We start from the raw sequence: 25621 nt of genomic DNA, 5'->3' as shown, positions 1-25621 counted from the left end.
CAGGTCTCAGGGCTGTGTGGTCATCTTAGGGATCGTGTCTTTTATCCCGAGTCAGAGTGGAGCCCTTGGAGGGCTGTGGGCCGATGAGGGACCTGATCCAACTGCGGTGTTAGTGGAGTCATGCTGGCCAAGTGCAGGGCCCAGGGCAATACAGCAGGATGGGCAGAGGGTGCTGGCCTGGACTGGGTGTCTGTGAGGTGGCTAGAGGTGACCGGATCTGGGACGGGCTTTGAACGTGGGCAGATAGAGTTTAGTAGATCAGGTTATCTCCTGTTGCCTCATGCCCTTGAGTCACTGGGAAATGAGGAGCTTTGTCTCAACAGGGTTGCTTGCAAATGGAAAACATTTTTTTCTGCTGTTGTTGCTAGATCCAGGGGTTAATGTCATGCTCGCTGTTGACCACATGCTGCCCCCAGACAGGACCCCAAAGCCAGCGGGAAGCCAAGAAGTTGTCACAGGGACTCAGACCCAAGTGGACACTGGAGTCCGGCTCCCTTCTCCCCTCTCATCTCTGCCCACTCTGGGGTAAGTCCTCTGGAAGGTGCAGGTTACTTGGTGCTCCCTAGCAGCCTCTGTGTGATTACCCACATTTTACCTGGAAGGAAACCTTTCGGTAGGTTCCAGGTAACTGATATGAGCACAGTTTTCTCATTTTAAAAATTATATGAATCTGTTCTCTTTGTGTGTGTTAAGTAACAAAGTATTTTATTTAAAGAAAGTACGTATTAGGGAATTTGGTAAAATGAGAAACGTAGAAATAAAAAATGCCCCTTTCAGTTACCACATCCTATTGTGCATAGCATTTTGGTGTGTTTCAACCAGTTTAATCCTTAAAAATCTGATGCATAGCACACAGTAATGCGCCACACAAGGGTGTGCGTGTGCCTGGCCTTTCTGCTCTGCCCAGGACTCAGTGCCCTCAGTGCCCTAGGGCCTGGATGCAGGTCATAGGGCTGTCTTTGAACTTGACCTATGCATTCCCTATGTCTGATTTCTCTTGCTCATTGTTGTGTCTGGGAGATTTATCCACATTGTTGTATTTTCCAGTCTTCTTAAAATTATTTCAAAAATATGTAATATGTGAATGAATGTGCGCTTTTCGAAAGTACAGAAGAATAATGGTAAAAAGCAAATGTTCGGTGACTATCTCCCAATCTTTCCGAGAGGGAACCACTGTCAGCAGTTGTATTCTTCTAGTCCAGTGGTCGGCAAACTCATTAGTCAACAGAACCAAATATCAACAGTACAACGATTGAAATTTCTTTTGAGAGACAAATTTTTTAAACTTAAACTATATAGGTAGGTACATTGTTATTAACTTAATTAGGGTATTCCTAAGGCTTAGGAAGAGCCACACTCAAGGGGCCAAAGAGCCGCATGTGGCTCACGAGCTGCAGTTGCCGACCACTGTTCTAGACCATTTCCTTGTGCACTTAAATATAATATACTAAAGGCCCAGTGCATGAAATCGTGCATGGGTAGAGTCCCTAGGCCTAGCCTGTGATCAGGGCTCTCTTCCGCCTGCTAGCCAGTTTCCAGTGCCGCCCCGCCGCCACCCACTCTGGTTCCTTCCCCGTGGTTTTCCGTTTGCCAGATTGGAGCCTGCGGGCCAGGGGGAGGGACCAAGAGGTCTGCCTTCCACCTGCTTGCCAGTCCCCAGTCCCGCCCTGCCGCCAACCACCCTGGTTCCCCCGTGGTTCCTCGTTGGCCATCCAGCAGTCGGAGCCTGTGGGCTGTGGGGAGGGACCAAGAGGTGGTCAATGCACCTCATAGTGACTGGTCGATCGGTCGTTCTGGTCGCTGGCCTTTTATTATATAGGGCTAGAGGCCCAGTGCACGAAATTTGTGCACTGGGGGTGGGGGGGGAATCCCCCAGCCCGGCCTGTGCCCTCTCACAGTCTGGGACCCCTTGCTCCTTACCGCCCTCCTGCTTGCTGCTCCCTACCACTCGGCTCGCTGCTCCTCAGTGCTGCCGCGGAGGTTCCTGCCACCTCCACTGCACTCACCAGCCATGAGCCCGGCTTCTGGATGAGCAGCACCCCCTCCTGAGGGAACTCATTGTAGCTCCAGGCCCTGGTTGGTGTGGATCAGTAGTTAGAGTGTCCTCCCACGCATCAAAGGGTCATGAGTTCGATTCCAGGTGAGGGCACATACACAGGTTGTGGGTTGCTTGGGCAACTGATCAATGTTTCTCTTTCTCTTTCCCTCTCCCTTCCTCTCTCTCTAGAATCAATGAAAAGAACATATCCTTAGAGGAGGACTTAAAAAGAAAAAAAAATGCTGGTTTTGTTCAGTGGATAGTGCTTTTGCAGGCAGACTGAAGGGTACCAGGTTGGATTCCAATTAAAGACATATACCTGGGTTGCCGGCTTAATCCAGGGCCCTGGTCGGGGATTCAGCAAGAGACAACCATTTGATGTCTCTCATATTAGTTTCTGTCTTTCTCCCTCCCTCCCACTCTCTGTAAAAAAAATAAATAAAAAAAATCAGTGCAAAAATGTCCTCAGGTGAGGATTAACCAAAACAAACAAACAAACAAACACCCATTCCCAGTGTGATTATTGAAAGAGCATATGAAGTATTTGTTGAATGAACGGGAAGGGATGAGACTTTGCTTTCTAACTGTTTTAGCAACTCTGCAAGCCAGAGGGTTTATTTTTATTTTTTTAAAAATATATTTTATTGATTTTTACAGAGAGGAAGGTAGAGGGATGGAGAGTGAGAAACATCGACGAGAGAGAAACATCGATCAACTGCCTCCTGCACACCCCCTACTGGGGATGTGCCCACAACAAAGGTATATGCCCTTGACCAGAATTGAACCTGGGACCCCTCAGTCCACAGGCCGATGCTCTATCCACTGAGCCAAACTGGTTAGGGCCAGAGGGTTTATTTTTTATTTTCATTTTTATTGATTGATTATTTTAGAGAGAGGAAGGGAGCGAGAGAAACATCAGTGTGTTGTTCCACTTACTATGCTCTCTTTAGTTGCTTCTTGTCTGTGCCCTGACCAGGGATCCAACCTGCAACCTTGCTGTATCAGGAGGAGGTTCTAACCCACTGCTCAGGGTGCTGCCTGTCAGGGCCCCTCAACAAAATCCCTCTGGTGTGCCCTGGCCCCTGCTGTGGGTCGGAGCTCCTCTGCCACAGCAAAGATTTGGGTTCCATTCTGTCAGGTTTTGGGTTTGATTCCTGGTCCAGGCTGACTGCTGCTCAGCAAGTGACGGAGGACCATTGAAGTCCATGTGCTCTAGTCATTCGGCGGGGACCCGGGGTTCCATGGCTGACTTGGCCGACTCTGATCCCTGCTACCCCCAGTCCTCCATCCAGGGCGACTTCAACTATAAAAGTTGCGTGGCCTCCAGGTAGATCGCCCTCTCCATGGCTCGCCAGGCTTGGTTTCTCCACAGTTGCCCTGGGAGGCTGATTTCCAGGTTCCCAGGGAGAGTGCCCTCCACTCCGGACTCCCAGGGAGAGCCGGTTGGGGGCATGAGTGCTGGCTGACCTCTGCGGTTGCCCCACCAGCCCCGATCTCCCCTGCCTGTGGCCCCGCCCCTCCCTTCATGATCACATATCCGGGGCCACAGGCACGGCTGCACCTGATGCCCTGGGTGCCGCCATGCTTGTGGCCCCGCCCCTCCCTTCACCATAGCAGATCAGAGGGCTGCAGGCACGGCTGCACCCTGGGCCTGCACCCGGTGCCCAGGATGCTGCCATGCCTGCTGTTCCACCCCTCCCTTCCCCATGCAGATTGGGGGCTGCAGGCACGGCTGCACCCGATGCCCTGGGTGCCGCCATGATTGTGGTCCCGCCCCTCCCTTCGCATGGCAGATCAGAGGGCTGCAGGCAGGCTGCACCCTGGGCCTGCACCCGGTACTCAGGGTGCTGCCATGCCTGCTAACCCGCCCCTCCCTTCCTGATCACATATCTGGGGGCCTCAGGCATGGCTGCACCTGATGCCCTGGGTGCCGCCATGCTTGTGGCCCCGCCCCTCCCTTCACGATAGCAGATCAGAAGGCTGCAGGCACGGTTGCACCCAGGGCCTGCACCTGGTGCCCAGGATGCTGCCATGCCTGCTGTTCCACCCCTCCCTTCCCCATGCAGGTTGGGGGCTGCAGGCACGGCTGCACCCGATGCCCTGGGTGCCACCATGCTTGTGGCCCCGCCCCTCCCTTCACATGGCAGATCAGAGGGCTGCAGGCAGGCTGCACCCTGGGCCTGCACCCGGTGCTCAGGGTGCTGCCATGCCTGCTAACCCGCCCCTCCCTTCCTGATCACATATCCGAGGGCCTCAGGCACGGCTGCACCTGATGCCCTGGGTGCCGCCATGCTTGTGGCCCCGCCCCTCCCTTCGTGATCGCATATCCAGGCGGTACCCAGGTGCAGCTGTGCCTGCAGCCCCACCTCTCCCTTCAAGATCGCAGATCAGGGGACTGCAGGCTAGTTGGCATCCCTGGCCCCTGTGGTCCTGCACCCCGGCTCTCTCTTCCTCCGATTGCCATGGCGATCACCAGCACCCCTGACAGGGGTGTCGCCTGGCCTGCTGGGCTTTCTGATGGCGATCACTGGCTGGGGGGCGGGCAAAGGCAGCCCTGTGGGCTGCCTTTGCCCGCCCCCCAGCTCTGCCCTGCCACCATTCTTCCCTCTTTCCCCTTTTGCCTCCCATCTTTGCGCCTATGTATGCAAATTAGCCGCCATCTTTGTTGGCGGTTAACCGCCATCTTTGCTGACAGCTAATTTGCATATACTCACTGATTAGCCAATGAAAAGGGTAGCAGTTGTACGCTAATTACCATGTTTCCCTTTTATTAGTGTAGATTATACATGTGTGCTCATATAAAGCTGCCCTGTTCCTTTAATAGATCACTCTGTGCATGTTGTGCTCCCTGTGTGCATGCACACATGCACACACTCATGTACACAAATAGGGTCACACTGTACATGTTGTCTTCCGTGTATACGTGCACACATGCACACACTTGTGTGTGTCTTGAAGATTTTTCTCTGTGGTGCTACCTCAGAACCAGCTTTCTTTTTTTTTTTTTAATTTTTTAATTTAATTTAATTTTTTTAATTAAATCTTTATTGTTCAGATTATTACATTTGTTCCTCTTTTTTCCCCCCATAACTCCCCTCCTTCCAGCTCCCACCGCACCCTCCGCCCTCACTCCCCACCCACTGTCCTCATCCATAGGTGTACGATTTTTGTCCAGTCTCTTCCCGCATCTCCCACACCCTTTTTCCCCCCAAGAATAGTCAGTCCATTCCCTTTCTATGTCCCTGATTCTATTATAATCACCAGTTCATTCTGTACATCAGGTTATTTATTCACTTGATTCTTAGATTCATTTGTTGATAGATGCATATTTGTTGTTCACAATTTGTATCTTTACCTTTTTCTTCTTCTTCCTCTTCTTAAAGGATACCTTTCAGCATTTCATATAATACTGGTTTGGTGGTGATGAACTCCTTTAGCTTTTCCTTATCTGTGAAGCTCTTTATCTGACCTTCAATTCTGAATGATAGCTTTGCTGGATAAAGTAATCTTGGTTGTAGGTTCTTGGTATTCATCACTTTGAATATTTCTTGCCACTCCCTTCTGGCCTGCAAAGTTTCTGTTGAGAAATCAGCTGACATTCGTATGGGTATTCCCTTGTAGGTAACTGAGTTTCTTTCTCTTGCTGCTTTTAAGATTCTCTCTTTGTCTTTTGCTCTTGGCATTTTAATGATGATGTGTCTTTGTGTGGTCCTCTTTGGATTCCTTTTGTTTGGGGTTCTCTGCGCTTCTTGGACCTGTAAGTCCATTTCTTTCACCAGGTGGGGGAAGTTTTCTGTCATTATTTCTTCAAATAGGTTTTCAATATCTTGCTCTCTCTCATCTTCTGGTACCCCTATAATTCTGATGTTGGTACGTTTGAAGCTGTCCCAGAGGCTCCTTACACTATCTTCGTATTTTTGAGTTCTTTTTTCATTTTGCTTTTCCGGTTGGGTGTTTCTCTGTTCTTCGCATTTCAAATCTTTGACTTGATTCTTGCCCTCCTCTGGTCTGCTGTTGGGAGTCTGTATAATATTCTTTATTTCAGTCAGTGTATGCTTACTTTCTAGTTGGTCCTTTATCACACCATCGAGGGTCTCATTAGATTTCCTGTACATCTCATCAAGTTTATTGACAGACTCTAGAAGCCTGTTGAGAGACCTCAAAAGTGTGGTTCTGAACTCAATATCCTCCCTTGATAGTTTTGTCCTGTTTCTTTGTCTCCACATTTTTTACGCTTTCTTGGTACACCCCCTAGTGGTCTTTGTGCACAGTCTTGTTGTAGTTAAGCCTTGATTATTATAGTTAATACTAGAGGGATTTGACCTCCAGGCCGACTGGCTGTGATAATCAGCTGTGTTTGCAGTAGAAGAACTTGTGTCCTCTAGGGAGGTGCTAATCTGGCCTTTGCCTGAGGCTATCCGACAAATGCCTCTGTGCAGGGCTTGGGCGGGGCGGGTCCCACGGGATCAACAGGGCGGAGGAGGGAGCAGTTATGGCCGCTCTCAGTCCGTCCCCAGGGGCTCTGCCTCTCTGTCCCAGCAACAGCTGCAAACCTCGGAGGGACCGTAACCAGACAGTCCTGCTTCTCCCGTTTGAGTCTGGATCCCTAGAGACTCGCTCGGATCTGGAGCTCTGAGTCTGAGGCTCCCTCCGGATTGAAACAGACAACCACGCCCTCAGCCACCAGCCCGCGCTGCGCGCATTCCGCACCTTAGTATTTTACTTCAGCACTGCGCCTCCTCTGATTCTCGGTTCCTCCTAGTTGTAGAACTTCCATTCAGCCAGCCTTCCTGTGGTTCTGGATGATGTCCGTTCCGTCTTTTAGTTGTATTTTTGAGGTGGTTGTTCGAGGCAGCAAACTCCTGCGTTAACCTATGCCGCCATCTTGGTTTCTCCAGCTTTCTATGTAACACCAGAATTCAGGTCGATGTTTTCTTGTTGATAAGTGTTCCAGCTGTTTCCTGTCCTTTGCTTAGGCTCCCTGGCTTCTTAACCTTAACTGTGGTGTCCACTCTTGGTGTTTTTTGTTGTTGTTTTTGACATTTTATTTTATTTTATTTATTTGTTTTTTTTACAATTCTTTTTTTTAAATTAAATCTTTATTGTTTAGATTATTATTTAGATTATTACAGTTGTTCCTCTTTTTTCCCCCCATAGCTCCCCTCCACCTGGTTCCCACCCTACTCTCTGCCCTTACCCGCCCCCCACTGTTCTCATCCATAGGTGTATGGTTTTTGTCCAGTTTCTTCCCGCACCCCCCACACTCCTCCCCCCCCATCCCCCCGAGAATAGTCAGTCCACTCCCTTTCTATGCCCCTGATTCTATTATATTCACCAGCTTATTCTGTTCATCAGATTATTTATTCACTTGATTTTTAGATTCACTTGTTGGTAGATGTGTATTTGTTGTTCCTGCAAAGTTTCTGTTGAGAAATCAGCTGACAGTCATATGGGTACTCCCTTGTAGGTAACTGACTTTTTTTCTTTCGCTGCTTTTAAGATTCTCTCTTTGTCTTTTGCTCTTGGCATTTTAATGATGATGTGTCTTTGTGTGGTCCTCTTTGGATTCCTTTTGTTTGGGGTTCTCTGCGCTTCCTGGACTTGTAAGTCTATTTCTTTCACCAGGTGGGGGAAGTTTTCTGTCATTATTTCTTCAAATAGGTTTTCAATATCTTGCTCTCTCTCCTCTTCTGGCACCCCCATAATTTGGATGTTGGTACGTATGAAGTTGTCCCAGAGGCTCCTTACACTATCTTCATATTTTTGGATTCTTTTTTCTTTTTGTTTTTCCGGTTGGGTGTTTTTTGCTTCTTCGTATTTCAAATCGTTGACTTGATTCTTGCGATCTTCTAGTCTGCTGTTGGAACTCTGTATAATATTCTTTATTTAGTCAGTGTATGCTTAATGTCTAGTTGGTCCTTTTTCATAACCTCGAGGGTCTCACTAGATTTCTTGAGGGTCTCACTAAGTTTATCGGCAGTTTCTAGAGAATTCTTGAAAAACCTTAAAAGTGTGGTTTTGAACTTTATATTCAGTAGTTTGCTTTCCTCCATTTCTGTCATTTGTGACCTGTTTCTTTGTCTCTGCATTTTTTATGCTTCCCTGTGTTGATAGAGTGGCTTTCTGTGCTAGGTGTCCTATAGGGCCCAGTGGCTCAGCCTTCCCAATTACCTGAGGAGGACACTCTTGGTGCACCCCCTTGTGGTCTTTGTGCACAGTCTTGTTGTAGTTAAGCCTTGATTGTTGTAGGTATCACTGGGAGGAATTGATCTCCAGGCCAATTGGCTGTGAGAATCAGCTGTGTCTGCAGTGGGAGAACTTCTGTGCTGGAGACACCCTTCTGGGGCAAGACTTGCTTCAGTGGGGCTTTGGTGCTCACTGAGTCTGCCCCCTGAGTGTGTCCCTTATGGGTCTGAGGAGTTGTAATCTGGATGGTCCCACTCTGACCACTGGGTACACTGGCTCTTGGATCTCTAAGGAGGTGCTAATTTAGCCTCTGCCTGAGGCTACCCAGCAGGAGCCAGCTGTGAAGCAATGCAAGCTGCTGTGGGGCCTTGGGCCTTCTTTTGGAAGTTCTGGGTTTCTCTGACCCAGCTGCAGTTTGTTAGGTAATTTTCAGATTGCAAAGGGCCAGGCCTTTCATATGCAAAAGCCTCTGGGCACAGCTTGGGTGGGGCGGGGTCTCTGGGGATCAACAGGGCGGAGCAAGTGGCTATAGCTGCTCCTCAGTCCTACCCTAAGAGGCCCTGCTTCTTAGTGTCCCAGTAATCGCTGCAAGTACCTCTGAGAGAAAGCCGCCGTTGAGTTCCAACCGATGCCAGACAGTCCAGTTTCTCCTGTATGAGTCTGGTTCCCCAGAGGCTCGCCTGGAACTGGAGTTCAGAGCAGTCAGGAGCTTGAGACTCCCTCCTGATTGAAAAAGACAACCGTGTCCTCAGTTTCCAGCCCTTTCCACGTGTGCCGAGTCCTCAGCTGCCAGCCCTTTCCACGTGCGCCATGTCCTCAGTTGCCAGCCCTTTCTGCGTGCGCCTCCGTACCTCTGTACTTTACTTCCGCACCTCCTCTGAGTCTCAGTGTGCTTTTCTCTTTCCTTCTAGTTGTAGAATTTCCACTCAGCCAGCCTTCCTGTGGTTCTGGATGATGTCCGTTTTGTCTTTTAATTGTATTTTTGAAGTGGTTGTTCGAGGCAGCAATTTCCGGGGTTGTCCTAGGTTCCCACGGCACCCATCACTGGAGGACGTGCCATCCCCCTGTTCCTCATGGCTTGCAGACTTGGCAGTGGGGAAGCAGGCAGGTTAGGGAGGAGGGTAAGGGGCCTTCCCATTCCTCCTCACTTCTCCATGACCAGAATTTAGTGACAAGGTGACACCTGGCTACTGGGGAGGTGCAGAGACAGTGCAGAGCTTGGCCCTGGGACCACATCGGAGAGGTTGCTCACCCTGCTTAATAAGGAGAGTGAGACCCTCCTGCCTCAGCTGCTTCCCTACAGATGGCCTGCAGCTCCTGAGACTGGCATAGGGCTGGTCTCTTGGCATCAATGGATGGATGGAGGTGTAGGTGTAGCTGTAGCAAGAGGGACAGATACTTATTGCTTGGCCTCTGCAGACCCTTTTCCCATCTCTCGGGTCCCTGTAGCAACTCCCACTGTCCCTCCAAACTGCTCGCTGTTCCCTCGTCCTGGAGTGGAACCCATCCTGGAGTGGGGTCCTTTGTCTCCTGTGCCTCTCTGTGAACCTCTGGTACATCTACCACATCGCTGGCATGTCTGCCTAAGGAGGCCGGGCATGGCCACCTCCAGTGGTTTTGGTGCCAGTGTCTGCCTGGGGCTGACATCGGCCAGACCACCTGGAAGGGTCTTGACCCAGATCTCCCCACAGTTGCTCTAGCTCAGTGCTCGGCAAACTGTGGCTCGAAAGCCACATGTGGCTCTTTAGCCCCTTGAGTGTGGCCACGAAGTTTCAATTGCACTGTACGTGCGTGCCCGCACGTGGTATTTTGTGGAAGAGCCACACTCAAGGGGCTGCAGTTTGCCGACCACTACTTTAGCTGCATGGTGGTAGCCTCTTCCTCAGTGGCCACCCCATGCTGAACATGCTTGTGGGGTGGCCACTCAAATCTCTTCTCCTTTTGCTCCCGCCTTCTGTGAGGCTGCTTTATACTGCTGACAAGCCTTCAGCACATAGTCCTGGTGCTCTGTGGCTTTGATTAATTAATTATTGCTAAACGTGCATTTATCTGGAAAATATGTGTGTGAGTGCTTTACTTTTTTTTTTTTTTTTTTTTTAATATATTTTATTGATTTTTCACAGAGAGGAAGGGAGAGAGATAGAGTTAGAAACATCGATGAGAGAGAAACATCGATCAGCTGCCTCCTGCACATCCCCCACTGGGGATGTGCCCGCAACCCAGGTACATGCCCTTGACCGGAATCGAACCCGGGACCTCTCAGTCCGCAGGCCGACGCTCTGTCCACTGAGCCAAACCGGTTTCGGCGAGTGCTTTACTTTTTAACTTGGTTACAAAATTTAATCTTTTTTTCTGTCATAAGTTTATGTTGTTAAATGCTTTGTACTTTTCTCTAATAGAGGAGAAGTTCACATGATCTCTGTTTTTGACTCTTTTGTGGCTCCTAAGTAACTGTGTTATCTGTATTATAACCCCCAGGGGGGACAGCATCCCAGGAGGAAGCCCACCAGCCCAGGAACAGTCATTGCTTGAGGACCAGTGGAACATTCCAGAAAGAAGCCCACCAGCCCAAGTGTCGTCATCGCCTGAGGACCAGCAGGACATCCCAGAAGGAAGCCCACCAGCCCATCGCCAGCTGTCATCACCTGAGGACCTGCAGGACACTGTCTTGGAGAAGCAGCAACCTACAGGAACAGAGAGCCTCAGACAGGAGCTTTTTAGGGGAAGCAGGTCTGCCTCAGTGGACATAAGACCCTTTGCTTCCTGTGAAGATTCTGAAGCTCTGACCCCAGCTGAGGACAGGAGCTGGGGTGAAGTGTGTGGCCTGTCCCAGGAAGCACAGCTGGAGTGCATGGGTTTGAGCACTGCCAACCATCAGGCTGATGCTGCGGGACAGCTAGCAGAGGTGGGCCTCCCAGTGCTGCACCCTGGGTATGGGGCTGAGTGGAGCACACCCCAGGGGAGACCAGCTACAGCCACCAGTCCCTCGGGGCCCTCGGGGACAGTGCGACTCTCACTTTCCATACCTTTGGAGGAGCAGTGGCTGGGAGCGCAGGATGACAGGGAGGAGCTGCAGACTTGCTTACTGAAGGAGCAGCTGTCCAAGTCGAGCTTTGGGAGACCTCAGGATATCTCCTCCATTGAGCTGGTCCCGGCGGAGCATACTGCCTTCTCCGCCCCTGTGTCGCTGTGTGACCTGGGAGGCAGAGACCTGTACAGCGGCCACTCCGGCAGCTCCTCAGCCTGTTATGCCCTAGCCACAGACCTCCCTGGTGTCTTGGACACAGTGGAGGCCCCAGAGGCTGATGGAAATTCCTTTTTATGGAACCTCAGGGAAGTGTTTTACAGCCGGTGGACAGACCGAACTTCTTCCAACTGTTCCTGTGCCTCATCTGAGCTCGTAGGGACAGCCTCCCCTTCACTGGCTGGCTCCGATGTGGATGTGAGCACTTTGCATGGGCACAGGGCAGAGGTTCTGGGTGACAGGGAACTGTTGTTGCTGACTGGCACCTATTTCAATCTTGGTGAAGGCCGGCAGTTCTGTGAGACCCATCTGGGCCTCAATCAGACAGAACCATCTGACACCTCAGAATGTGAAGACGTGAGTGGCAGAGAGAGCCCTGGCTGTGTCCTTCCCAGGTTGGAATCCAGCCCCATGGACATGTGCCTGTTAGAGGAGCCCAGGTCAAGCATCCAGGTCACCTCCACGCCTGTGAGAGGGGATAGCTCGGAGACATCCGGGACCACTAGCCTGCAGCAGGAAATCCAGGAGGGCATCTACTTGGGGAGCTGCTGCCACAGAGACGGCTCACTGCTGAGTATGTCCTGGGGGGTTGTCCCTAGAGCGCAGCTGGGTGCAGGGCATCCTCGTCCCAGGGTCTGATGGTTCTTCACCCTAGTAGTTCTGGCAGAAGTGATGTATTCAAGGACATGAATTACAACTTACTTCTTGCACACCAGGATTATAGCATGCGTTCCCAGGACGGGGAGCCCAGGTCCCACTGGGGCTGCAGAGCAGGACGGGGTGATGTCCAGAGCCAGGCTGCTGTATCTCTGACTGGCTTCACTCGGAAGGCGTAGGGATCAGGCCCATTCACTTGCCTCTTTGGGGGTGATTGCTTTCCTTTCTTTTCCTTTTTTTTAATACCCAAGGATATTTTATTTCATTTTTATTTATTTATTTTATGTATTTATTTTAGAGAGAGAGGAAGGGGGAGAGGGACGGAGAGAGGGAGAGAAAGAGAAACATCAATGTGAGAGAGAAACATCACATTGCCTCCTGTACTCACCCCGACTGGGAATCAAACCCACAACCTTTTGGTGTACGGGAAGATGTGCCAACCAAGCCACCGGCCAGGGCTTACTTTCTCTTTAATTTTCCTAATTACTTAATAGGTCATATTATTTTAGCCAGTTGTTTATGGTTTTGTGTTGTTGATTCCTAAGGCTTTTTCCCTAAACTTTAAAAACTTATTTAAGTAATAAGTACGTTATTTTAAAAAATATTTGAAAATATAAACAAAAAGAAAATAAAATCATCTGTAAACACCCCTCCCCCCATAAAAACCTCTTTTTTGGGTATAGGACCTGGAGGCCATATAAAAGTGCAGGTGTGCACAAGCGCAGAGCATGTGTAGTTCAGTGTAACTCAGGGACCCACAGCCGGCACGTGTGTGTGCTTCTGCTGGGTCATTCACATACCTCCACCGAGGCAGAGCCTCCCTGTTGAGGGCAGGTTTTCCAGGCTTTCCTGAGTTGGCAGGTGGTTGCTGGTATTCCTGAAGTGCTTCCCTGGCTCTGGCTGCTGCGGATGTGCCAAGCCCCTGGCTCCACACCAAGTGGAGGTGATGCTGCCACTGTGCTCAGCCTGGTGCTCTGTGCCCCCCTGCCCTCCTGCCCTGGGTGTTCTGTATGGTTCTCTGCTGCCCAGGGTGTGTGCTTGTTTCATCATGATGCTGTCTTGGTGAAGTCAGCAGAGGGCTGAGCGTTTTCGCTTTCCCCTCAGGTGTTCAGTTTGAGGTGAAGCGAGTGGAGCTCCAAGGCCCTGCTCCCCTCTTCTGCTGCTGGCTGGTGAAAAACCTCCTGCACGGCCAACAGGCCTCGGCCACTCAAACCCAACTGCTGCTGGCCAGCCTGCCCAGCTCCACGCACTCCGCGTGTGAGCATCCTGGACCCAGCCCAGGGGAGGTGGGTATGTGCAGGTTGCTCTGCCTTGTAGTTGCCTGTCTGCATGGAAGTATCTTCCTATCAGCATCGCTCTCTGTTTCTTCTGGGAAGGATGGGAGGAGGCTTTTTAACTCTGTCTTCTAATGTGCAGGATGGGGTGTGAACATGCTTCAATGTGGGTGCTAATTTGACTCTCAGGCTGGGTTCCCAGGGGCACGGGAGGAATGGGCTGCACAGGGGTTGGGTGCTGCTGTCCATATAGCTGCAGGGAATGGGGGGTAATGCACCCATCTGCTGCCGCCTCCTTTCTGATGGTTGCATATGGCCCCTCATACCTTCCTTCACCTACACAGATGCTCAGAAGCAGACCGTGGTTTGAGGAGCCCCCCAAGGCAGGGGAGTTGGAGGGGCTGGCAGCCTGTGAGGGTGCATACTCTCACAAGTACAGTACGCTGAGCCCACTGGGCAGTGGGGCCTTTGGCTTCGTGTGGACTGCTCTGGACAGGGATCAGAATAAGGAGGTACTTGGGCTCTTGGGGGTAGGTGGGGCTGGACCACCTCAGGTGGTCCCATACCTCTAGTCCTCGTGTCTGCATGCCGGGACTCAGTGAATAGTAGTCCTCTGTGTGCAGCGTGCGGCCAGCCCTGCTTGGGGTCTGGATGCTGGGAGGAGGTCTCTTCAAAGCAAACACACTCAGCCCTGGCTGTCCCTCTGGCTGGTTCAGACACCATGAATGGCATCCATGCTCCTTCGTGCATTAGGGTTACATCTTCTTGACTTCCAGGTTCAGATCTGCAGGGCTTCTTCCCTGGCTGGTGATCCTGGCCATTTCACATATTCTGCTGCTGGATGAGCCTCAGAGCCAGTCCTGTGGAGAGGTGACTGGTAGTTGCCAGTGCGCGTGTGATTTGGGGATGTGGTGACAGTGCTGCCTGTCCCTGTGAACAGTGTCTGGTGTCCCATGCCCAGTCTGCCATGTCCTGGGAGTGCCATGCTTGCTGGAATTGATCAGAGCTGCATGCCTGGGCTGATGCCTGGTCAGAAGTCTGCAACTACTTCCTGCTTCTGACAACTGTTCAGTGGGTCCCTAGATGAACGATCATTCCTCTGCGGTCATGACAATTGTCTCTCCTTTTCTGTTTGTGTCTCCTCAACTTTTCTTTTCTTCCCCTCCTGTAACTGGGGCAGGACCTGCAGAGCCGGTGAAGTGACAGGTATGCCACGGGCCTCCTGCTGTTCCCCTGCCCTTCGCAGACACCCCTTTTATTTCTTGATGGATACCTTTTGTTTGAGGAGATTTTATTTTCAGTTCATTAAATTGTTTTTTGAGTGTTGAATTTTATGAATTGTCTTTTCAGCATCTGTTGAGATGACCATGTCTGTGTTTACTTTACTATTACACTTTCAGGGGACTATCATTCATTGTACTCACACCACTTTTCATATATTGATCTTGTGTTCATCAACCTTGCTGAGCACATCTAGTCTCAGAATTGATGTCGATAATGGTTTTTGACTATTTTCTAGTTCTCAGGCATCTAGTTCCATTTTCTTGCCCAGGACATCCAGTTCTCAATTGAGAAATCAGGGCAAGACGGGGTGTTCTGGGGAGCGTCTGCTCCGAGGCCTCCCTTTCTGGTGAGGTTGTGGCTCCTCAGCCCCTGGGCTCTGCGCTTTCCCATCCACCCACTGTATATGTCCTCATGCCGCAAGGGCACGTTATCATGTTCTTCTTTCATGTCCCTGGGGGCCAGGGGATTAATGTGGGGGCCCTGCCTGCCGCTGTTGAGCAAGTGTGAGTACCAGGTCCCACGGGGCAGCTTCTCCCTTCTGCTTTCCTCATAGGTGGTGGTGAAGTTTATTAAGAAGGAGAAAGTTCTGGAGGATTGTTGGATCGAGGATCCCACACTTGGAAAAGTTACGTTGGAGATATCGATCCTGTCCAGGGTGGAGCATGCCAACATCATCAAGGTGGATAGTGGTTCTCTTTGAGAGATGCCCTGATAGGACTCACAGGAGCATCCTAAACATGCCTGAGGCATCTGGGCAGTGCTGGACCCACATTGTCTCTTCCTAGGTCCTAGACATATTCGAGAACCAGAGCTTCTTTCAACTGGTGATGGAGAAGCATGGCTCTGGCCTGGACCTCTTTGCATTCATCGACCACCACCCCAGCCTGGATGAGCCGTTGGCCAGTTACATCTTCCGACAGGTGACTCGGCCCGGAGCTGTGTAGGGAGGGTGGACTGGGGTGCTTTGTCCTAGAGGCTGCACTCAGTCCTCTCTGAGTTACATGTAGCCTTCAGTTTTTGTTTTTGTTTTTGTTTTTTTAATATATTTTATTGATTTTTTACAGAGAGGAAGGGAGAAGTATAGAGAGTTAGAAACATCGATCAGCTGCCTCTTGCACACCTCCTACTGGGGATGTGCCCGCAACCAAGGTACATGCCCTTGACCGGAATTGAACCTGGGACCCTTCAGTCCGCAGGCCAGCGCTCTATCCACTGAGCCAAACCGGTTAGGGCAGGCCTTCAGTTTTTGAGAAGAGAATTTTGTGGTTGAAATAGAGAAAGTGAGGTTGGGAAGGAAGGATGAGGCCAGATACCTGGAATGATTGGGGAATGATTGAAGTAGGGTTAATGATTGAAGTTTATTTACATACATAGATTATCCACACCAACCTCAAAGTGAGCCAACAGAGCTGTCAGACTGAGCTCTTCGACCTGCAGGTTTGATCTGGGTTTTTGCCTACAACCAGGAAACCACTGCTAACTTGTGCAGCAGCAGTCATTCTAGTGCCTCCACCATGAGGCTGTTTGGGTTAAATGAGACAGCACCTATCTCTAAGGCATACGTGCAGCACGGTGGCCTGGAGGGGCGTGTGGACAGGCGTGCAGCAGGGAGTCCTGAGGGCGGTGAGCTGCAGGATGTCCTGGACAGGGCGGGGATGTGAATAAGGCAGATTTGCTCTTAGACTAACAGTCACTTGGAGGTGACTCAATCTCTAAAGACAACTTCCCTGAATTGACATTGCTTCCTCAAAGCTATAAACTCCCAGAGGTTACTGGATTTCTGAAATTAAGTTTCTGAGGCACCTACTTGTAGTTTCAGGCACGGTGGTTCTGTGCAAGGAATGTTACCTCTCTCCCTCTTCCTTGTTGGAAGATCATATACTCGTCTGCTTTACTTCATGGCAAAGATTTGTTTCTGAAATCCTCATGGTAAAAAGAGTGTCTGTCTGAGGTAACAGTAGTTAAAAGCTGCTGCCTGACTTAATTCTGGGGCTACTGATATAGGTGATTATAGTGTTTGATATTGTACAATTTTTAAAAATATATATTTTATTGATTTTTTTATAGAGAGGAGGGGAGAGGGATAGAGAGTTAGAAACATCAATGAGAGAGAAACATCGATCAGCTGCCTCCTGCATGCCCCCCACCGGGGATGTGCCCGCAACCAAGGTACATGCCCTTGACCAGAATCGAACCCGGGACCCTTGAGTCTGCAGGCCGACGCTCTATCCGCTGAGCCAAACCGGTTAGGGTGATATTGTACAATTTTTGCAGGAAGTATCTGTAGCCCATTAGTAAATCTATATACATAATATTATAGTAAACAGAGTCATTTTATAGAACTATTATTATCATATGTAAATATGTATACATAATGCCTGTTATCAGTGTGCTGCCTGCTTGGCTGGGGAGAGGAGGGGTGGCGAGTGGGGCCTGTGACCAGCTCTCCTGGCATCTAGGGCATTGGGGACTAGCAGCAGGTCTGTTTTTTGTCCAGGGTCAGGTTCTCTTACCCCTTTGTGGTTATAAGCTTGATGAAACTTTCCTTGTTCAGATGAAATGTGGTCTGTTTCCTAACTGGGCCCTGATATGTGTGTATGAACATAAGTGTGTATGCTCATGTATATGTATGCATGTGTGTATACATGCATGTTATAAAAACATGTTTCAGTATATAAATATGCAGGTGTTGGCATACATGTGTATATAAATACATTTATTATTTTTATTTATTTATTTGTGTTTTTTAAAAAAATATATTTCTTTATTGATTTCAGAGAGGAAGGGAGAAGGAGAGAGAGATGGAAACATCAATGATGAGAGAGAATCATTGATCAGCTGCCTCCTGCACGCCCCCTACTGGGGATCAAGCCCGCAACCCAGGCATATGCCCTTGGCTGGAATTGAACTTGGGACCCCTCAGTCCGCAGGCTGACGCTCTATCCACTGAGCCAAGTCGGCTAGGGCTTATTATTATTTTTAAAATATATTTTATTGATTGTTTATAGAGAAGAAGGGAGAGGGATAGAGAGTTAGAAACATCGATGAGAGAGAAACATCAATCAACTGCCTCCTGCACACTCCCAACTGGGTATGTGCCCGCAACCAAGGTACATGCCCTTGACTGGAATCGAACCTGGGACCCTTGAGTCCTCAGGCTAACGCTCTATCCACTGAGCCAAACCGGTTAGGGCTAAATACATTTATTGATTGTCAGTTAACCTATCATTAGCCATTGCTTCTGGTTCATAGATACTCATTTGTAAATATACATCCATGAAATCACTATGCTGATGGTACAACTGGTGTCCAATTTATGAATGCAGCCAGAAAGTACCAATCAATTAGCTTAATGGAACAGCTACCTTTGTTGGTGTCTGTCACCAAATAGGCAGTGTGGGCCATCCCAGGCCCAGGGGACAGCGATGTATTATAGTAACTTTAGCCTTTCGGAGTGCAGGCTAACACCTTGGGCTCATGGAAATGGAGCCGATTCCAATGGAATTACTCTGAGTCCCTGTGGCTGAGAGTCCTGCATGCGTTGCAGCCAGTGTGGCTGCTGCTGCTTTTTGAGAAGCTGCAGAGCCCTGAAATAATAGTTTGGGGATGTGGCTTTGTGCTTAGCTCTGCTCCTAAACTGCTGTGTGAACTCTGCTGAACCCAACGGCCGGACTTGGGCTTTCTCTGGGGCCACTTCCCATTAGTGTCCACCCCACACTCATTAAAATGCCGACACACGTCTCTGTAGCTTCTGCTTGTGGTCTGTGTCTTTCCTCCCGAGAAGGTCATGGCATGGGTCGGTGTGTGAGAGGATGTCTGCTGGGAAGTTTTTGTCAGTAGCACAGAGATAGAGAGGACGTAAGAATCATGCATTTGTGCGGGAAGAAAGTGGGCAGCGGAAGGTATAGTATCAGTGATGTAGGTGAGGAGCCCTGTGGTCTGCGGCTCGGCCTGCTACCTGTGGCCATGATGCTGTCGTGTACTTAAAAACGTGAGACGAGGGGAGATCTTATGTTGTGTCCATGTCACAAATAATAGCAGTGGTACAGTTTTTAAAGTCATGTGTTCTCGTTTGCTGTTTGTCAGGGAGACATGTGCCAGCCATGGTGAGCACACTGCCTGGAAGCGCTCTGCCTCCGTGTTGGTCGGGTTGTGTCTGTAGCATCCAGTGGTCTTTCCTGTCACTGTTTCATCACGAGTTAGAGAACGTCTATTTTTCTTTGTTGTTGTTTTCTGTTTTGCTTGTCAGTCCTTATTTTAAATGCATGTTTTGAGTGAACTACTTTGTACAAAGTCCTATGGCCTCTTGGTTTCAGCTGGTGTCGGCAGTGGGGTATCTCCGCTCGAAGAGCATCCTTCACCGGGACATCAAGGATGAGAACATCGTCATTGCCGAGGACTTCACCATTAAGCTCATAGACTTCGGCTCCGCTGCCTACTTGGAAAGGGGCAAACTGTTCTACACCTTCTGTGGGACAATCGAGTACTGTGCGCCTGAAGTTCTCATGGGGAATCCGTACGTATTGCACCACTTGGCCTTGTCATCTGTGAATTTTAGGCAGGGAAAATGTGTGAGGAGAGATAAAGGATGATATTTGGAAAGTGGGCAAACAGGCAAAGGAAGGAAGATTGGTCAGGGAGCTGGGCAATGAGTACAGGATTCTCTATATTAATTTCTCAACTTTTGTTTATGTGCAGTTTTATACAATTAAAAGTTAAAAAGATAAAGGAATCCCAAAAGATGGGACTCTCCAAATAAGCAAAGAGGAGTCTTGTTCAATTGGGCTTATTTTGATGACAGGAATAATAATCTGTTCCCATAAAATATATTGGGCTGGCCATTGATACAGCAGGGAATCAGTAACAGGCAGAGCTGAGGCAGCAACGTGCCAAGACGGCACCTTGGCTGGAGGTGCTGTTGTGTCTCGCTGGGAGAAGCAGGTCCTGGGGGTGCGGGCTGCACTGGTGTCTGCTCCGGAAGCCTAGGGGCTTTGGGGCAGCCTGGGCAGGGCCTGCTCTTGGGGACTCAGGAGAGCAGAGAACACTGATTATTGCTCAGGTGTTGCTGGGGCTGGAGTGCAAACAGTTCTCAGTATTGTCTGCTTCACACACGAATTTCCATGTCATCCATATCTAATGAAGTGGACTTATTTTGGTCAGATCCAGATAGCAGGCACTTTCCTGCAGCACCTACACATCTGTCAGGTCTAGGGAGACTGTGTCTGGAGGTGCCTGTGACTAGGACAGATGTCAGTGTTGTGTGGGCCTCCCTGCAGTGCTGGGCTACACCCTGAGAGCCCACCTCTGGTCCTGTTCTGATGTGACAGGTGTGTGGGGACATTCAGCCAGACCTGGTCAGAGCTAGATTAGAACCCAGGTGGCCTGAGTCTGGAGCATTTGCTTATGGGCACTGCTGTCTCTGTGCCATGCCTCAGGCTCCCAGAAATCTCCCGGCATTGGTGTGAGATGTGACCGGCACTCTGTCATAGTGTCTGCTCAGGTCACGTTTCATTTCAAGAGTCAGGCAGAGAGGACTGCAGGATGCTCACGTGGAGCCTGCTGCCCTCCTGATCCACACGCCAGGCTGGCCCTGTGAGCAGAATGATCAGGCTTTTTGTCCACAGCAGAAGGGAGGGTGGGGTGGCTAAATAAACCATCTCCCTGTCACCTCTGTGCACATCTAGAGCCACAGACAAAGACATACTTAGGGGGGATCATCCACGAAGAGCCTTTAAGATATAATTTGGTTACCCTGGCACCCCAGAGTGCCAGTGGCTGTTGTCCTGTGGTGCCCATCATGACATCAATGTTGGAGGGGCCTTTGTGTCCACAGGACCGTGAATGTGCTCGTGGGTGGCTTGTCTGCCCCACTCTCACCCCATGCCTTCCTCCACTTTCTCCCGGTGGCCCCACCCAGTATCATTTCTGCTCCTTCCTCCCCAGCTGGGCTGCAGGTGTCCTCAGAGCTCTGTCCTCCATCCTGGATGCTTCTCCCATCTCATGGGCCAAAAGACTTCTGAGCTCTGATTCTAGATCCTATCCTCAGGAGCTTTGCTTCCTCCCTCATCATTTTCATGTCTGTCCACTCAAGGGCTCAGCAAACTATGGTCCTGGGCCATACCTGGCCCACTAGTTGTTTTTATAAAGCTTCATTGGCACACAGCCACATGGATTGGCTTATTTATGTCTGTAGCTGCTGCTGTGCTGCCATGGCAGAAAGAAGGGGTAGTGACAGAAGCCGTGTGGCCTGCAGCCCAAATCTACTCTCTGCCATCTCTGAAGGGCACACTGCCCTGTTCTGGAACTGCCTGTGGTTCCCCATGGCCCTGCTGCCTTGCACGCTGCTGTGCTTTCTGTCCATCTCCACTGGGACATCCCCCACACCCCCAGGGGGATGCTGTCTCTGATCCCTTGTGCCGTGTACATTGTCCCACCCACTGGTGGGCATTCTGTCTCCTGAATTAGTCTCTCAGCTGCCCAAGCACCATGGCTTTGTGTCTTCTCCCTCTCCTGGCAAGGAGCGGTACCTGACTGGAGCAGATGTGCCGGATATTGAGGATGTGGTCAGGAGCATGTCGAACCTCACTGGGCACCATCTTGGGTGACTGGGGACTTGGGGCTCACACTCCTTGACTAAGCTGCTGTGTGCCATGAGTGCTGTCTTCTGTCAGTTACAAGGGTCCGGAGCTAGAGATGTGGTCCCTGGGAGTCACGCTGTACACGCTCATCTTTGAGGAGAACCCCTTCTGCGAGCTGGAGGAGACCCTGGAAGCTGCAATAAACCCCCCGTACTTGGTTTCGGATGGTGAGCAGGGCTGCAGCTGGCATCCCTCCCTCCCTTCTGTCTTCCAGAGCCTTTGTCAGAGCTGCCTTATTTCCATTTCTCTCATACTTTGTTTTTTTAATCATTATATATTTTTATTGATTTTAGAGAGGAAGGGAGACAGATAGAAACATCAATAATGAGGAGAATTATCAATCAGCTGCCTCCCACATGTTCTCTACTGGGGATTGAGCCTGCAACCCGGGCATGTGTCCTGACTGGGAATCAAACCGTGACCTCCTGGTTCATGGGTCGATGCTCAACCACTAAGCCACACCGGCTGGGCCATTCCTCTCATACTTTGATTTGAACAGAAGGATGGTTGGGATCTGACTTTAAAATATCACGATAATTCTATTAGTATGAGCTTCCCCTTTGGATTACAGGGGAATTAGACATTATTCTGAGAGTTAGGCATTAATGCTTGTGGGTTTGGCCATCAGTGGGAAGCGGGGAAGATGGAGGGACTCAAGCCCCAGGAGCTCCCATGGAAGGAAGCCTGGGGGTGTCTGTCACACCTCGAGTGCCCCATGAGCTGGCAGTGTGAGCTTGATTTGCTTCTGAAGTGAGGACCAGCATGGGAGGCAGATATGAACTTGGTGGCTGGAGAGGACTTACTGAGTCTGCAGCTGGCCCACAGGATTCTGAAGTCCCTTCCAATCCTGACAGTTTGTGATTCCATAGTTGTCACTTACTGTTAGGAGTATCAAGGTGACCAGTATCTTCATGCATGAAGTCTGTGCCTTGATTCTTTGCTTGGGTTAGAAGCCTGTGTCTCAGGTGGCTATGACACTCACACAGACAGGGGGCTCAAAAAGCAACCATTTGCTTCTCTGTCTTGAGGCTGGGAGTCCAAGGTCCAGGCACTGGCCTTTTCAGCTGCTGGTGAGAGCCTCTTCCTGTGTTACAGACAGCAGCCTGTTCTGTGTCCTCACGTGGTAGAGAGAGGGACAGAGTGAGCTTTCTGGCCTCTCTTACAAGGGCATCAATACCATCATGGGGCCTCACCTAATCACCCTGGTCACCTCCCAAAGGCCCCACCCCCTCTTACCACCACCATGGTGGCAGGGCTTCAGCATGCGCATTTGAAGGGTCACAATCAGCACCAGTGACCCAGGAGAGGACTGTAGGGTGCTGCTGATCTCTGGATCCTAGGACTCCTGCAGCCCTTTCCTGTCACACCCTGTGTCATTCTGTGCTCTGCACAATCACAGCCCCTGAGAACAGACCATGGTTAGGGATTTCTGCACAGTGAGTGATGGAGGCAGGATCTCAAGCTCCCAGCTCTCATTTCAGAGGTGACAGATGGCTCTTGTAGCCTTTCTCAAAGCACAGCTGAAGGCCCCATGTGCTGAAAACCTGGAGTTGCTAGTTAAAAATGAGGGTTCCAGGGCCACATGTCCAGTTGGAGGTGCTCCTGGGGGCAGGTAGGACTGTGGTTTTGATGCCCTTCACTTGAGCCCATCCTGGACCACTGATGGTCTTCTGGCCCTATGCTTAGGGTGGGTTTTTATGTCCCCAGATCTCATGAACCTCATGTCTGGGCTGCTGCAGCCTGTCCCCGAGCAGCGCACCACCTTGGAGAAGCTGGTGACAGACCCTTGGGTTACCCAGCCCGTGAACCTTGCAGACTACACCTGGGAGGAAGTGTGTGGAATAAACAAGCCAGGTATGAGGTGTGACCTATGAACCAGAGAGGGTGAGGAGGTTCCCCAGGCTGTCTTCTGGGTCTGGGGAGGCGGGGTAGCTCCCACTCCATGCTGTCCTGTCCTGGATTTACACCTGTGGAGCAAATGGGGCTTGGTTCTGAGGTCCCTGAGTGCCACCAGGGTTCAGAGCTTGGCTGTGGTCCTTGGAGGGTGGGGGAGTGCCCATGGACCCAGTGTTGACATGGCACCTACAGAGGAGTTTAGCTGGGGCTTTAAGAGGTGCAGTAGGTAATGGTCTGAGTGGGCTGAAGGGAATGATAAGATCACAGATAGTGAGTGCAGTCCTCTGGAGCAGTGGTTCTCAACCTTCTGGCCCTTTAAATACAGTTCCTCATGCTGTGACCCAACCATAAAAATATTTTCGTTACTACTTCATAACTGTAATGTTGCTACTGTTATCAATCGTAATGTAAATATCTGATATGCAGGATGGTCTTAGGCGACTCCTGTGAAAGGGTCGTTCGACCGCCAAAGGGGTCGCAACCCACAGGTTGAGAACCGCTGCTCTGGAGGCTCCTGGCAGCACAGCCAAGCAGGAGCAGCTGTATGGTCACTGCTCAGAGCAGGTGGCCCAGCTGGTGTTGATGGCTCTGGTGTAGAAGCCCCACAGCACCTCAGCAGTCCAGGAACTCTAGGGCTTCGCCAGTTGGGTTCTGAAGAGTCCTTCTGATGTCTTTCAGTCCTGTCCAGAGAGAAGCAAAGTGTTTGAGAATCATGTGTTGTTAGCATGTGATACAATGTCTTCTTTCTTCAGAAAGTAGAGTCGTGTCCACTGTGAGTCTGGAGGTGGAGAGCAGGAGCCCCAGTGAAGTGGCTCAGCATCCGGAGCTGGCGGCGCCCCCTAATAGTCCTCACCCATCCAGGAAAAGTAATTCTCAAGATTGAGCCCAATTCACCTAAAAAACTCATGTGCATTTGATAAATGCTAGAACAAAAGCCAGTGGTGCTATATTACTTTAGGTTTATAAAATAGACACGGAGTTCATTTTTTTCATGGCCTTGGAAAAACATTGTAGAGTTCAGTACTATGAAAGGACTTTGAATCTGTGAACTTCTGAAAAGCATAAAAGCATTTTCAAATTCTCTCTTACTTCTATATATATTCATATGTTTTGTTTCCTCTGACTCAGTCTATGCTTATCTGATAGGTAGAATTTGTAGAACTGATGACCAGGGTATTTCATTAATTTATTTCCTTGAACATTTTCCAAATTAAAGTAATTTTGTTAGTAAAAATTACACTGACTTGGACTGTATGAATTCTTGTACAATGCAAGTGTGGGGAGCACTGGCAAGAGGTTCACCTTCAGACAGTTTGGGGGGGTCCCTTCCTGGGTGGGGAGCTCTTCAGCTTGCTTAGTCTAAGGAGACTGAGAGTGTGTTCTCAGACACTTCCCTTGTGTCCATGCACAGCTTGTTAGAGTTGGCCCACTGTCTGTCCAGGCTCTGAGGTACAGTGGGCTTTGCAGCAGGACTCTGCTGTTCACCCACAACACTGCCCTGCACAGTACCCACAGACCTCCTGCAGCCAGAAGTCCAGGTCCCCCTCTTCAGTGATGTGGGGGCATCCAGCCCTGACTGTCACTGTTCTACCCTTGCTCAGGTCCCAGTGTCTCTCTGAAACAATCAGCTAGCTCAAACACATGAAATCTAGCCTCTATTTTGTATCTGTTGGGAGGGGAGGGATTGATCAGGGGTAAGAGGAAAATCTTTCATTTCCTCCCCACCACACTGAGATAGCAGGAAAAAAACAAAACCCAAGACTCTGCCCCTTTCCCCCATGTCATTACTTTCTGCAGGTTCCAAAGCTCCTCCTTCCCAGAGCCCTCAGGAAGACTTTGGGGGCCAGGCTGCCTGCAGTGTTCCTGTGCTCAGTTTCTAGTGCTCATTTAGGAAGCACTCACTGTGTTAATATTTTAGGACACTCAGATGACAATTCACTTTATTTTCAACTACTAGGATATGGGATTTCACTATCTCCTTCCTTTTATGTATTTATTTTTAAAATATATTTTTATTGATTTCAGAGAGGGAGGAGAGAGATAAAAACAATGATGAGAATCATTGATCTGCTGACTCCTGTACGCCCCCTACTGGGATTGAACCCACAACCCGGGCATATGCCCTGACATGGAATCAACTGGTTCCTGGGTCAACGCTCAACTGGGCTATCTTCTTCCTTTTAGAAAGTGCTGCCCTAGTCTTCCTGCCATCACAAAACACAGATGGGCTCCCCTCCTCCATCAGGGATGGGAAAGGCAGGGTTTTTAGAAGCCTATTCTTTTGAAGTGTGTAGGAAAAAGCTAGTGATGTTTACTCTTCAGAATTCAAATGAGTTTCTTTATGTTCTAAGAACCATTTTCAAGAGTGGAAAAAACCCCCAAAATTTATCCTGGGAGTGTTTAT

General features: G+C 49.9%; 1 protein-coding gene across 2 annotated transcripts in view; it reads left to right on the top strand.

Annotated features, from left to right (window-relative positions):
• PASK (PAS domain containing serine/threonine kinase) overlaps positions 1–24418 on the top strand; it is a 36442-nt gene extending 12024 nt beyond the window's left edge. The window contains exons 9-18 of one of the 2 annotated variants that reach the window (XM_070423387.1): positions 369–525; positions 10703–12042; positions 13230–13411; positions 13744–13911; positions 15237–15362; positions 15469–15603; positions 19000–19199; positions 21355–21488; positions 23029–23175; positions 23970–24418. In XM_070423387.1, the coding sequence (XP_070279488.1) occupies positions 369–525; positions 10703–12042; positions 13230–13411; positions 13744–13911; positions 15237–15362; positions 15469–15603; positions 19000–19199; positions 21355–21488; positions 23029–23175; positions 23970–24100 (2720 nt within the window). In that variant the 3' untranslated portion in view covers positions 24101–24418. The remainder of the gene's footprint in view (positions 1–368; positions 526–10702; positions 12043–13229; positions 13412–13743; positions 13912–15236; positions 15363–15468; positions 15604–18999; positions 19200–21354; positions 21489–23028; positions 23176–23969) is intronic. The other variant, XM_070423388.1, reaches the window with a different exon arrangement.
• The last annotated feature ends 1203 nt before the right edge of the window (positions 24419–25621 follow it).

This window comes from Myotis yumanensis, unplaced genomic scaffold, assembly GCF_028538775.1.
Source record: "Myotis yumanensis isolate MYYU_CA2020_CCGP unplaced genomic scaffold, mMyoYum1.0.hap1 SCAF_8, whole genome shotgun sequence".
Lineage (NCBI taxonomy): Eukaryota > Metazoa > Chordata > Mammalia > Chiroptera > Vespertilionidae > Myotis > Myotis yumanensis.
Note: the sequence above shows the minus strand (reverse complement) of the source record. Positions and strands in the feature narration are given on the sequence as shown.